A 12,228-nucleotide genomic window follows, 5' to 3' on the forward strand; every position below is an offset into this window, starting at 1 on the left:
AGTCAAGGAAATTTCCTTTACGAAAAGATCCTGGACCGACCGGGAATCGAACCCGTCACCCTCAGCATGGTCATGCTGAATACCCGTGCGTTTACCGCCTCGGCTATATGGGCCGAGACGGTGTCTTCAAACGAAATAGTTAAGGGGAATTGATGATGAAGCATTCAATGGTGAAAGAATATGTATATAGATTTTCCTGGATTTTCATCAGTTGTCTCCACTGTATATTGGAAAGGGCTTGGGATCTAAAAATAAAAGTATTCTGCAGAAAAAAAAATGGCTACACAATCGTCTACCTCACATTTTCAATTCAACTTTCCTATTCTGGTATTTCTAATCCCGACGTCAAACAAGCAGTAGCAGTCCCCTGTGCATGCCTCTCTGGAGCCATCTTCCTGTTCCTGTTTGACTCCCAGCATCCACCCGTGTAAGAACCGACGAATTTCTACTACGCAAGATTGCGTCGACAAGCTGTGGATGATCTAGGCAGGTGGAGAATACAAATCAACATTCAATCAAACACCGACCATGCTTGACCATTACTGGGCCGAAGTAGTCAACAATGGCCTAGTCTAATTTAGTCTACTCAAGTACTTAACCAAAAATTCCGCTTATCTCGACAAAATGTACTTTCAAGTTCCACGAAGTACAGAAAAGTTCCAAATGGAACTTTCTGGCTGCTTAGGAGGATAACAATGAGCCTAGCTGGAACTTCACACATAAGTTCCAGCAAGGCTCATTTCTAGCCTCTTGAGCAGCTTGAAAGCTGCTTAAGATGATACTGCGAACTTTATTGGAACTTTCAAGTTCATTTCAGTTACTTGAATGACAAACAACACAGGTTGTGCTGAACCTAAGACGTACATATTTGTTTTCATATTAATTTTAAGAATGTTCTATCAAAAGCTACTTAGAAGAATATCAAGCTTCCTCATGTGAACTTTCAAGTTCAACATTACAAAAAAGGAGCTGTTCAGAAGACTATACAGCAACTTCTAACAAGCTGCTAAACGTACAAAATGCCCTCTTATCTGAACTTTTGGTTGCTTGGGAACAGAGCGTTAATGATTAATCATAAATTTAATCATGGTTATTGATTAATGATTAAGATTAGTCAAAAATCATTAATCATAATCACACAAAAATGTCGTTTTATCATTAATCGTTAATCTTAATCACACTGATTTCGCTATTTAATCATTAATCAGTAATCATAATCATACGAAAAATAGTTTAATCAATCATTAATCATTAATCATAAAAATGATTCACCACATAAAATATATGACCCAATTTGAATTAGTTTGAATGCTGGTTTTGTTTTTATGCGAGTTATTTTTATGCACTTTTAATTTATGCACTTTTTTTGCCTTGCATAAAAAGAGGGTGAGCTATACTCAGAAGCAATATTGAGCCTATTTGAATATAATCTTGAATGCAATAATGACGGTTACTATGGCAACGGCGGCCAGAGCGCAATTATGGTGGCGAGCGAATGTAGGTTACAGGAAGCCCCCAGGAGATTGCAGGGCTGTTTGAACTTTGAAGGATGTACTAGGAGATCTCAGGAGCGTTTCATGATTCTCTCAGGGGCTTCATGGTTCTAGGAGGTCTCAGGAGTTCTTCAGGGAGTCTCAGGGGCAGTTTGAGATAGTCTCAGGGGGGTTCCAGGAGGCTTCATGGGATTCCTGGGAGTGTAAGCGGGTCTCAGAGGCATTCCGGGAGGTATCAGGGTGTCTCAGGGGCAACTCAAAGGATTCAGGGGCTTTCAGGGGGGCTACCTTAAGGTCTCAGGAGCATTTTAGGGGGTTTCCAGGGGCTATCAGAAGAGATTAAGGGGATCACTGAGGCAATTCTGGGAGACTGAGGGGCGTTCGAATAGTTTCGCAATGTGAACCTGGAGTTCCAAGTGGTTTCGAACTGTTCCGAAAACCGCGAAAGATTCATGCGAGGAACTGGGAAACTGTGAGAATGTAGGGACATTGATTTTTGGAACAGGTTTCAGGGGCGTTTTCGGGGGCATTTCAGAAATCTTCAGAGGATTTTCGACGTGTTTCAGAGGCGTAACGTAGGCGTTTTCGGGGGTTTTGGAGGGCAGTCCGAGGCGGTTTAGGGGGGATTTCGGAGGCATTGCAGGAAGTTCCAGAGAATTTTCAGCGCGTTGCAGATGCGTTACGCAGGCGTTTTCGGAGCCTTTGTAGGGTCTCAGGTGCATTAAGGGGGTTTTCAGGCAGCTTCAGATATTTTTTGGCGCATTCAAATGCGGAATTCAGAGGCGTTTATGGAAATTTCAGGAGATTTTCAGAGACCTCTTCACGAAAACCCTGGAAACGTCCCAGAAATGCCTTGAAACGCTCTTAAAACTTCCACAATTTCATTGTGGATTGAAATGCCCTTGAAGTCTACGTAATCGATTTGAAATGCCCTTGAAACTCTAAAATGTTCCTGAAACCCGCCTTATATGACCCTACCTGAAACGCCTCGAAACGCCACAGGAATCTCTTTAATCCCATTGAAACTATAATAAAATTTAAAAAAAAAGCTTAAACTCCAACGACCCTGCAACACTCTGAAATGCCTTGAATCGCCCATGAAACCTTCTATTGAAACACCCATAAAAACCTAGTAATCACAAACGTCAATGAAACCTGAAGGAACGCCCTTTAATACTTCTGAAATCCCTTGAAGATCCTTGGAACCCCCTTTTGATTGGCATTCTGGGAACTTCCTGGAAATCCCCTTGGTCCCATCTCAATTTCCCAGGAGCAAGACCTCTTCACGCGAACCGGATGCCCTCATTAAAGCCCCGATTTAATTTATGCACAAATTCCCCTCTTTTAATGCGCTAGCCAATAGCATAAAAAGAGGTTCCAGTGTAATATAATTTATTAATCCTTTTTTTAATCTCTAGTACAGAGTCACTTTTTTAAGACTAGTTTCCTGTAAAAGAGCCTCCACAGTAGACCTGTTCACTTTTTTAGTTTTGTTTCCAGATTCCCCGTGTCACATCAAATTCTGAATCTAAATACCAAAACAAGTCTTTGGTACAAAAATGAGCAATTTTGATAAAGACTTAGAGGTGTATCAAATTGGTTTTATGTTTTTTTGGTCATATTTACAGAAAAATCCTTCCATACGTTAAATCTTATTCCGAACATGAATCAACAATATCGTTAGCTTATAGTTGAAACTATTATCTACAACTTTGCCAAAGAAACTAGGGTGTTTAAACTGCTTATTTTATTGTAATTAAAAATATTTGGTTGAAAAAACACTTAAAAATTGAACAATTTTGCATTCATGCTCATTAGTTTGGCAAAAGTTCTTCCTGACTTTTGTGACTAAATTCATTATCAATTGCGCCAAGGTGTTCTGAAACTTTCGTTCATACATCATTTTTGCGTAAGAATTCATTTTCATTGAGTAATTATTAAAAGTTTACCACGCTATGCTTAAAAAACGCATAGGGTAGCCAAATTAAATTTTCATGTGGAATCGAAGGTGCCCATGGCTTATAAGCGTTAATAATTATCAATTGATCGTATGCTTAGAAATGGTGCTGATGGTAAGGTCCGAGAGAGTGGATCAGAAGATCCAGAGTTCGAGCGCAGACCCAGATTTTTTTTTTACATCGCTCATTGGGCCATAGCAATGTTACAAGTCCGATGGCGAGTTATTGTTAAACCCCTGAGATATTGTCCACCTTGCTCATCACGATGTTATTATTACGACCAGTGCAGCAGAATTAACTATAATATTTAAGAACTTAATTTTTCACCATCATTGATTATGAAAATCACCCCCTTTCTTGTTTTCGAACGAATCCACTTTCGAACGTAAATCGTTCGCTTTTCCGCTTACGCTAGCAAAATCAAATGGGCTACGGGTTCGAACGAATCAAAAACGTTCGAAAGTGCATAAGTCCGGATACAAGAATGAGGATGAATATCTCCAAGTTAAAGGCTCCAACAAGTTGCATTCTGTTTTCAATCTTTTAGTGGTATATTTTCGGTTCATTCATATATAATAAACGGCTTTGAAAGTTTTATATTTTTTATATTTAACAAGAATTCAATTTAAATAAAAACTTATCTTCTAAAAGGACTATAATAAGATGTTCAATTATAACAATGTAGGAATATCAATCACGAAATTTGCTCGATTATGTTTTGCTTCGTCAAAGACTTCAGCTTTTTTCGATTATTGAAAACATTCACCATCACAGCTTGTTTCTCTTGTTCATTAGTGGTTGCGAAGTTGTTATATTTTTCACCTAACGCTACTGCCCTTTCAGCAGAATCGTTAACGACGTTAAGAGATTCGCAAAGCATTTTGGCCTTGTTATATGAATCGTACTCTTCCCATTTTTCAACGTCTTTTTCTTCAAAGAAATCAGTTTTGATGTCAATTATTTCAAAAAAAGTTCTCGACGTTGAAGTTACATAGTCTTCCAACTTTTCTGATTTGCTTTTTCCGGTGTTTCGGGTATTTTTTTCGTACTGCCTTGCATTTTTCTAATCATCTCCTTCTTGGTGCTTGCAGTGACCTTATCATCAAATAGTGCAAGACAAACATTGACTTCACTCAGGTAATCCAAATGCCTTAACAGTTTATTCTGTGCTACTATTCTGATTTCTGAATCTTTGTAGGATTTCAGCTTACTCAGTAATTGCAAATTATGTCTCGGAGCTGATGGACCAGCCGGGGTAGCGAACCATGCATCCAAGTATACCAATACTATGAATTTATTGATTCTGCGCAAAGCCCGGATTTCTGATTTGTCGAGTTTAAATTGCTCGCGGAACAAATACATTTTCAGCGAGTACGCCTGAAAAAATAATGTAAATGAAATATGTAGTTTAAATAATTATCTTTATGTTGCTTTTTACCAGGTGACTTTATTTTAATTTGAGAACCATTCAGTGTCTCGACTCCAAGAAGTAAGGCAGTTAATTCAATGAATTCTTGGTAATCAGCGCGAATCTTCTTCATGTGGTGAAGAGTCTCAATCGATTTTAGATATGCTGGTATCAATTTTGGTGAGATCAGGTCTTTTGCACCTTTGTACGAATCTGAAATTGAGCAAAACGAAAATATTAGATGTAAAAAACGTGAAAGTAGTGAAATTACCTTTGTTGATACCAGGCCATTCTTTCTGGAAACGTTTGAAAATTGTTATTTCAGGGCCACTGGATTTCTCGCTGAATACTTTTGTAAAAACCGCCTCAAGGATCAACTCCAGAATGTGGTGTCTACATGGTAGACGGAGCAGGCTTCGTCCTATCAGCTTTTCCAGCAATACCACGGATCCATTTTGTATACCTGAATTAGCCGCTGTGGTGTCATAGCAAATGCCTTTTATGCTGTTTTCGATGCCTTTTTCTTCCAGCAGTTTCACTACCGCTTGTGCAATATCTTTGCCGGTGCCTGTCGGTATCACTGGTACTCCAACAATTTGTTCCGTTCCAAATCCAGAAGTAGTTACGGCTAACCTTTCTTCTGACTCGAGTCCAACGCCTTTCTTCATTCGTTTCGTGTCAATATGAATTACAACTGCTTCTGATGGTGAAAATTCTTTCTGAGCATTCTCCATCTGCTCAACTCGTGCCTGGTGTTTTTTTTTACATATAGTTAATTGAAAATAAGAGATTACATACAACCACTCAATTACCTTTGTCCTGCGACGGTACAAGCTAGATCTGCTACTAGCCACTGAGTTGGTATTGAGACCCAATCCAACCGCCGTAGCGGTTAAAATCGCTGATGCCGCCGTATCAGTAACCATTGCACGATCAAGCAAAGTAAGTGCTTCATTCTTCCATGGTTCAATTTTCTGCTTTTTTGGCAATGGTTCACTATAATCAGAAGTGGCATCATCCCAATCAGAATTTGCATCCGAAAGCTCACTATCTTGAATCGAATCTGCATGAAACGAGTCAACTTGAGTTATTTGAATAAAACTGATTGAAGTTAAGATACATACTTGTTACGGATTCCGTCTCCGGAAGGGATTCTTTAGAAGATTTAAATCTGGATTCACTTCGCGAGACATCGAAAACCACTGGTAGATTATCCCGCCACTGTTGCCGCTTCAGTTTGTAACAGGATTGAGACTTCTTACGGTTTGCAAGTAATTTCCGCCACTTTGAGAAAAGGTTGCCAATTTTTTTGCTAATATATGGAACCTTTTGGGGCTGCCGATTCTTCTCTAACCAGATGTTATGAACGGCCTTCGCGACTAACTTACTGCTTGCCGGTACTGTCATGTTTTGCTTTCTATGGTAATGGAAGAACACTTGAAGTACGTTGCGCGTTGAAGGATACTTGTCTTTTTGAAAAGAATCCCGGTACAAACCGACATTCCAAATCTGACGATTCATATTGATCGTTGAATCTTGGCAGAAATCTTGGAAGAAACTGAATGTGTGTCAAATTTCAATTCAAAGATTACTTTGTTTTTTATTAGTTCGGTTTTAATTTGATAAGTTTTCAATCAAAGCCTGAATTTACTATGCTATGAAACGCACAAACATAGAAATTTTGAGTAAACTTCAATAAAGAAATTCAAACGAAAAACAACAGTGGCATCAAAAGATATAATTTAAAAAAATCTTTTGTTGGTCTTGAACATATGACCTTCAGATTCGCTTTCCTTGACCTTACTGTCAGCACCATTAAGGATCGATGATGTTTGAGGTGATAGCATTCAATGCCATGTTTAAACCCAGTTGACTTTGATTTCACACGAAAAATTTGTTTGGCTACCCTATGTGTTTTCAAGGTATAGCGTGGTAAACTTTTAATAATTACTCAATGAAAATGAATTCTTACGCAAAAATGATGTATGAACGAAATGTTCAGAACACCTTGGCGCAATTGATAATGAATTTAGTCACAAAAGTCAGGAAGAACTTTTGCCAAACTAATGAGCATGAATGCAAAATTGTTCAATTTTTAAGTGTTTTTTCAACCAAATATTTTTAATAACAATAAAATAAGCAGTTTAAACACCCTAGTTTCTTTGGCAAAGTTGTAGATAATAGTTTCAACTATAAGCCAACGATATTGTTGATTCATGTTCGGAATAAGATTTAACGTATGGAAGGATTTTTCTGTAAATATGCCCAAAAAATCATAAAATCAATTTGATACACCTCTAAATCTTTATCAAAATTGCTCATTTTTGTACCAAAGACTTGTTTTGGCATTTAGATTCAGAAAATGATGTGACACGAGGTGCTTAAAAAAAGTGAACAAGTCTACTCCACAGCTATTGCGGCACTGTCCCGGATGATGTCCAATAGCTCAGCGGTGTACGCCAGTAAGCGCAAGCTTCTGGCTAGTGTTGCTACGTCCATACTTAGGTATGGCGGCCCGGCGCGGGGTACCGCGCTAAGTACTGAATGCTACCGACGAAAGCTGGAAAGTACTTACAGGCTTATGTGTCTGAGGGTTGCAAGCGCGTACCGTACCGTGTCACACGACGCTCTCTGTGTCATTACTGGTATGGTGCCTATCAGCATTCTTATCAGTGAGGACATGGAGTGCTTCGAAATGCGCGGCACAAGAGGCATACGCAAAACTGTCAGGATGGCAATGGCAGCGCGCGTGGGACAGTTCCACTAAAGGAAGGTGGACCCATAGGTTGATACCGAGGGTAGATAGTTGGATTAATAGGCGCCATGGGGAAGTTTCATTCCACCGTTTCGGGCATGCGGATTCTCCCGAATGCCCAGTGTGCAATGGTTTAGAGGAAACGGCGGAACACGTGTTGTTCGTGTGCCCGCGTTTTCGCACAATGCGTGACCGCATGCTTGCCACATGCGGGGAGGACACAACTCCGGACAACTTGGTCCAGAGAATGTGTAGGGATGAGATTAGCTGGAATGCCGTTTCAACGGCAATCACCCATATCGTCTGGGAGCTACAGAGGAGGTGGCGCGTGGACTCGGAGAATGGCTAGTCCAGATGCAGTACAAGAGGTGGTCCAGGGGTTCGAAGTCGGCTTCGTAGGTCATACCGGTGCCCTGCGGTCGAGATCGACCCTTACAGCGATTAAGTGGCCGCGGAGAGGAAGTCCCGGTAGCGGTGCTGTCGTGGCGTCGGTCTACTGGGTTGGATCTGAGCCCGCGGTTGGAAAGGGGTCCCCGGCAAGGGTCGGGGTAGGTGAGATCCTGCTGTCTGCAACCTACGGGTGCATCTGATAGGGCCTGAAGGGTAGTGATACCCTTCCTTTGCGGGCAGGTCAGATCGGGTTGCACGTGGGCATCAGTTCTTGATGTCCGCTCAGCAGTAGGGCGCGGGCGGGGTTGACCCTGCCCGCCTTCCGAGGACAAAGGGAGTGGCGAGGACCACTCGGGAAACTGGCTAAGCGCCAGCAGGCTATCGTGATGGACTCTCCAGAGCGAGTCATCGATGTTCGTTGCTGCTAGGCTACGGCAGCTAACCTTGAGGGTGCGATATGCACTAGCCCCTCTCTGAAGCAATACCTTCTTGGTGGTTCCGGAGAGACGTAGGGTTTGGCGACCATAGGAATGTGTTTTAGTGGGTCGAGGAGAGAGTAGTCCTGGCTTCTACCGGCATTGTAGAAGACGGCCTCATCCCCACACTACCCTAACCTTCCTGTTAGGGTGTCTGATGAGCAGATTTATCCCCCTATGGTTTAGAAGGAAAAAAAAAAAAAAAGACTAGTTTCCACTTAGTAAATACTGTACAAAAAGATAGCCAGCAAAGTGTAACATCGGTGTGGTAACACCTTCAGTGCAATTCAAATGAAGGCGTCGCTTTTTCTCGAGGAAAATAGTCTGCTTTTTTATTCCGTAAGGAAAAGTTACGCTTCCCCTCATACTAGATCAGTTATTAAAAGTACTTGGGAACAGAAAGCTCACCTTTACTTTTATCTAGTTAATCATTATTCATTACCAGGGCAGAATTGAAAGCTACGAAACTGATTACACTCATTCGAAGAGAGTATTCTGCTTGGAGGTTTCGAAAAGTCGGTACAAGAAAATCATTTCAAGTTTTTAGTGATTGATTAATTATGATTAATCATGATCATTAATCAGTGAGCCAGTTTTAATCATTAATCATAATCACAGATCACAGATAAAATTAAATTTAATCATTAATCATAATCATCAATCACCCTAAAAGAAAAAATAATCATTGATCTCAATCATTAATCACATAAATTGGAATTTTAATCATCAATGATTAATCATGATTAATTTTTTTATTAATCATGAACGCTCTGCTTGGGAAGTCATTCATTAAAAAAATCCAGGCAAATTATAAAATTAACTATCTTTTCCATTTTTCTTGCCATTATAAACGATTGCAGTACATCGAAGATGCTTCACCAGCGATAAAGTGCCCAGGCCTACTGTGCATCGTTATTAATTCAAAAAGAAAACCATTGAGTTGGGACATCTGGTACCACCCAGACAACCAATTTGCACGTATAAGGAAGTTTATGACCGTGTTATACTTACTTTTTCGCAGTAAAGTTACATCGCATAAGATGCAGCAAAAGTGCATTATGCGCACAAAAGTGGAGGCGATATATGTGCATTGACGGGACGCCATATGACTTGGAGTGTTATCTTATGCGATGTACGGTTTGCACTTTTGCGATGTAATACAGCATCTTAATCGACTTAATAAAACCATTATTATATACTCAGTGCGAAAATGCAGACCTTCGGATTATCGAGCCTCACTTTACACTTAACACCAGACATGTAAGACAGCCTCAGGTTCATCTCAGGTTGTTTTAGGAAGTTCTAGAGGTCTCAAGGGCGCTTAATGGGTCTCAGAGGCGATTTTCAGGGGGTAACAGGAGATTTCAAGAACGTATCAGTGGGTCTCTGGGGGTTTTCTGGGGAATCATGTGGTCTCAGAAGCGTTTTAAGGAGTCACAGGGTCGTCTCACGGGGTTTTAGGGGAATCCAGGGGCATCCAGGGAGTCTCTGGGGCGCTTCAGGAGGTCTCGAGGGAGGGGGAGGGCTCAGAGGCGTTTCGAAGCGTCTAAGGGAGTTCCATGAAAGTTCCAGAGATTATCAGGGGCGATTCAGGGGGTCGCCAAGACGTTTAAGGGGATTTCAGGCGATACCAGCGGCGTCTCATGGGCGTTTCAAAAGGGCCCCAGACGAATCAGGGGCGTGTCAATGGAGTACCAGGGTTTTCAAGAAGGTGATCTCAAAACGATTTTCAGAGAGCTTCAGAGGTTTTGCAGAGGGTTTTAGGGGCCCCCAGGGATCTCAAGGCATTTCAGAGGATCAGTGGGGTTACAGAGGGGCTCTGGGGCATTTTAGGGGGTTTCAAGGAGAGTTGCGAGAGATATCAGAGACATTTCCAGGGAGTCCCAGCGATTTTCGAGGAGCTGGAGGGGTGCTTCAGGGGTTCTTAGAGACGTTTGATGGGATCTCATAAGGGTTCCGGGAGGCCTTTGGGACGCTTCAAAGGGTCTTAGGAGGTTTCATAAATGTCCTGGAGGGTTTCAGGGGTGCTCAAGGGATCTTAAAGGGATTTCAGGGGGCCTTTCACGGATGTTCCAGAGGGACTCAGAGCGGGTTAGGAGGTTTCAGGGGGTTTCAGGGGCGTTGTAAGGAGGATCAGTTTTCTCAGGGGGTTTCAGAGGTCTTTCAGGGAGTCTCAGGGGGTTTCAGGGGAATTCGAAAGATCTCAGGAGCAAAGATGCCAGTTAATTTTATGTATCACTTGTCCAAAAATCTGTACCCTATGCAAAATTCTGGTGAAAAATCTGTTTCCTAAACAAGAAACAATCTGAATTTCATATAAAACGCATTTGGTACAGACAAATTGTATAATGAGATATCTTAGTACTCCCGTATCTCCCGGAAACGCCCTTGAGATGACTCTGAGACCCACTATAAAGCCCCTAAAACCTAATTGAACCACCTGAAACTACAGGGACCTTCTTGAAACACCCCTAAGATCTCTTGGTACTCCCTGAAACTGCCTGAAACGCCCCTTCGACCATCTTGAATGCCCCCGAGGCCTGATAATTCTCTCTGAAACTCCCTGGGCCCCTTGAAACGCTCCTGAGATCTCTTTAACTCCCCTGAAACCCCTTGGGACTTCCTTGAAATGCCCCTGAGATCTCCTAGTACCCCCTGAAACTCCTTCAAACACCTCAGAGACCCCTTGAAACGCTCCTGAGACGACTCGGAGACCACATGGTACTCCTTAACACCCCCAAGGCCCCCTTGAAATGCCCCTGTATTCTCCTGGTACCCACTTGGAACCCCCTGAAATACCCTTTAGCCCTCGAGCGATCGCGCTGTTGTATTTTGTACAACACGTTGAAAAAATCTCGCTTTTTGTATTCAGCATAAGCCTAGGCATAAGCGTTGTGCTGGTGGTGAGAGCCAACCGCGCGAGTTATCGAAGGACCCTCTGAAATTCCATGGCATTCGCTGAGATCATATGATGTGTTCCTGAGGCACTCTTGAATCGCCTTGAGGCCCCCTGCAACACTGTAGTGTTCATGAGACTCTTTGCTTTCCCTATAAACCTCTGAAACCCTCCGATACAACCCTGAGACTACCTTGGACGCCTCTGAGACCCTCTGGAACTCTTCCGGAAATTCCTGATACCACCTGAAGCGCCCTAGAGGCCACCTGATACCGGTCTAAGACTTCTTGAAGTATCCCTGAAATCCCATCGGACTCCCTTGGGGGCCTCTGAAAGCATCTAGAAACGCCCTGAGAGCTCCGGGTATCTCCCTGGAACACGCATGGACCACCTGGAACGCCCCTGAGATCTTCGGTAACCCCTGAAACTCCCTGAAATTCCCCTTCAGAGCCTCTGGAACTCCACTGGAAACCTTTGAGACCCCTTGAAACGCGCGCCCCGGAGGCCACATGGAACCCCCTGGGACCTCCTGAAATGCCCGTGAAACTCTATTAGGAACTTTTACCTCAACACCTCGTCGTACATGACATTCTAGAACACCAAATCCCGGATGTAACCTTGCGGGACCCCTGAGCTTATGTGAAAGCACTTCCGACCCACCTCTGTGTTTTAAACTGCCCACCTGGCACTATTAACCCTAAAAGGGATACCTGGGGTCCGTTGGTCCCCAGGTGCCTTTCAAAGCTCGTCTTTGATGGAACTCACTCAGCGAGGTGACGAAACTGAGGCCATGAAGGTATCCCTTTAAGGGTTAAACGCGTTCTTTACATACAGAGTCACCACTGCACAGTA

The 12,228-nt window shown here is 42.5% G+C and overlaps 2 protein-coding genes across 3 annotated transcripts in view; one reads left to right on the top strand and one right to left on the bottom strand.

Annotated features, from left to right (window-relative positions):
- LOC109416133 (uncharacterized) overlaps nucleotides 1-12,228 on the top strand; it is a 397,844-nt gene that overhangs the window by 338,275 nt on the left and 47,341 nt on the right. The gene's annotated exons all lie outside the window — the stretch shown is intronic.
- On the bottom strand, nucleotides 4,895-5,907 carry LOC134284922 (uncharacterized). The gene is made up of 2 exons (XM_062844490.1): nucleotides 5,672-5,907; nucleotides 4,895-5,608 (listed from the first exon to the last, which is right to left on the bottom strand). The coding sequence occupies exons 1-2, from the start codon at nucleotides 5,783-5,785 to the stop codon at nucleotides 5,006-5,008; spliced, it is 717 nt and encodes a 238-aa protein (XP_062700474.1). The 5' UTR covers nucleotides 5,786-5,907; the 3' UTR covers nucleotides 4,895-5,005.

This window comes from Aedes albopictus, chromosome 1 (genome assembly GCF_035046485.1).
Source record: "Aedes albopictus strain Foshan chromosome 1, AalbF5, whole genome shotgun sequence".
In the NCBI taxonomy this organism is placed as follows: domain Eukaryota; kingdom Metazoa; phylum Arthropoda; class Insecta; order Diptera; family Culicidae; genus Aedes; species Aedes albopictus.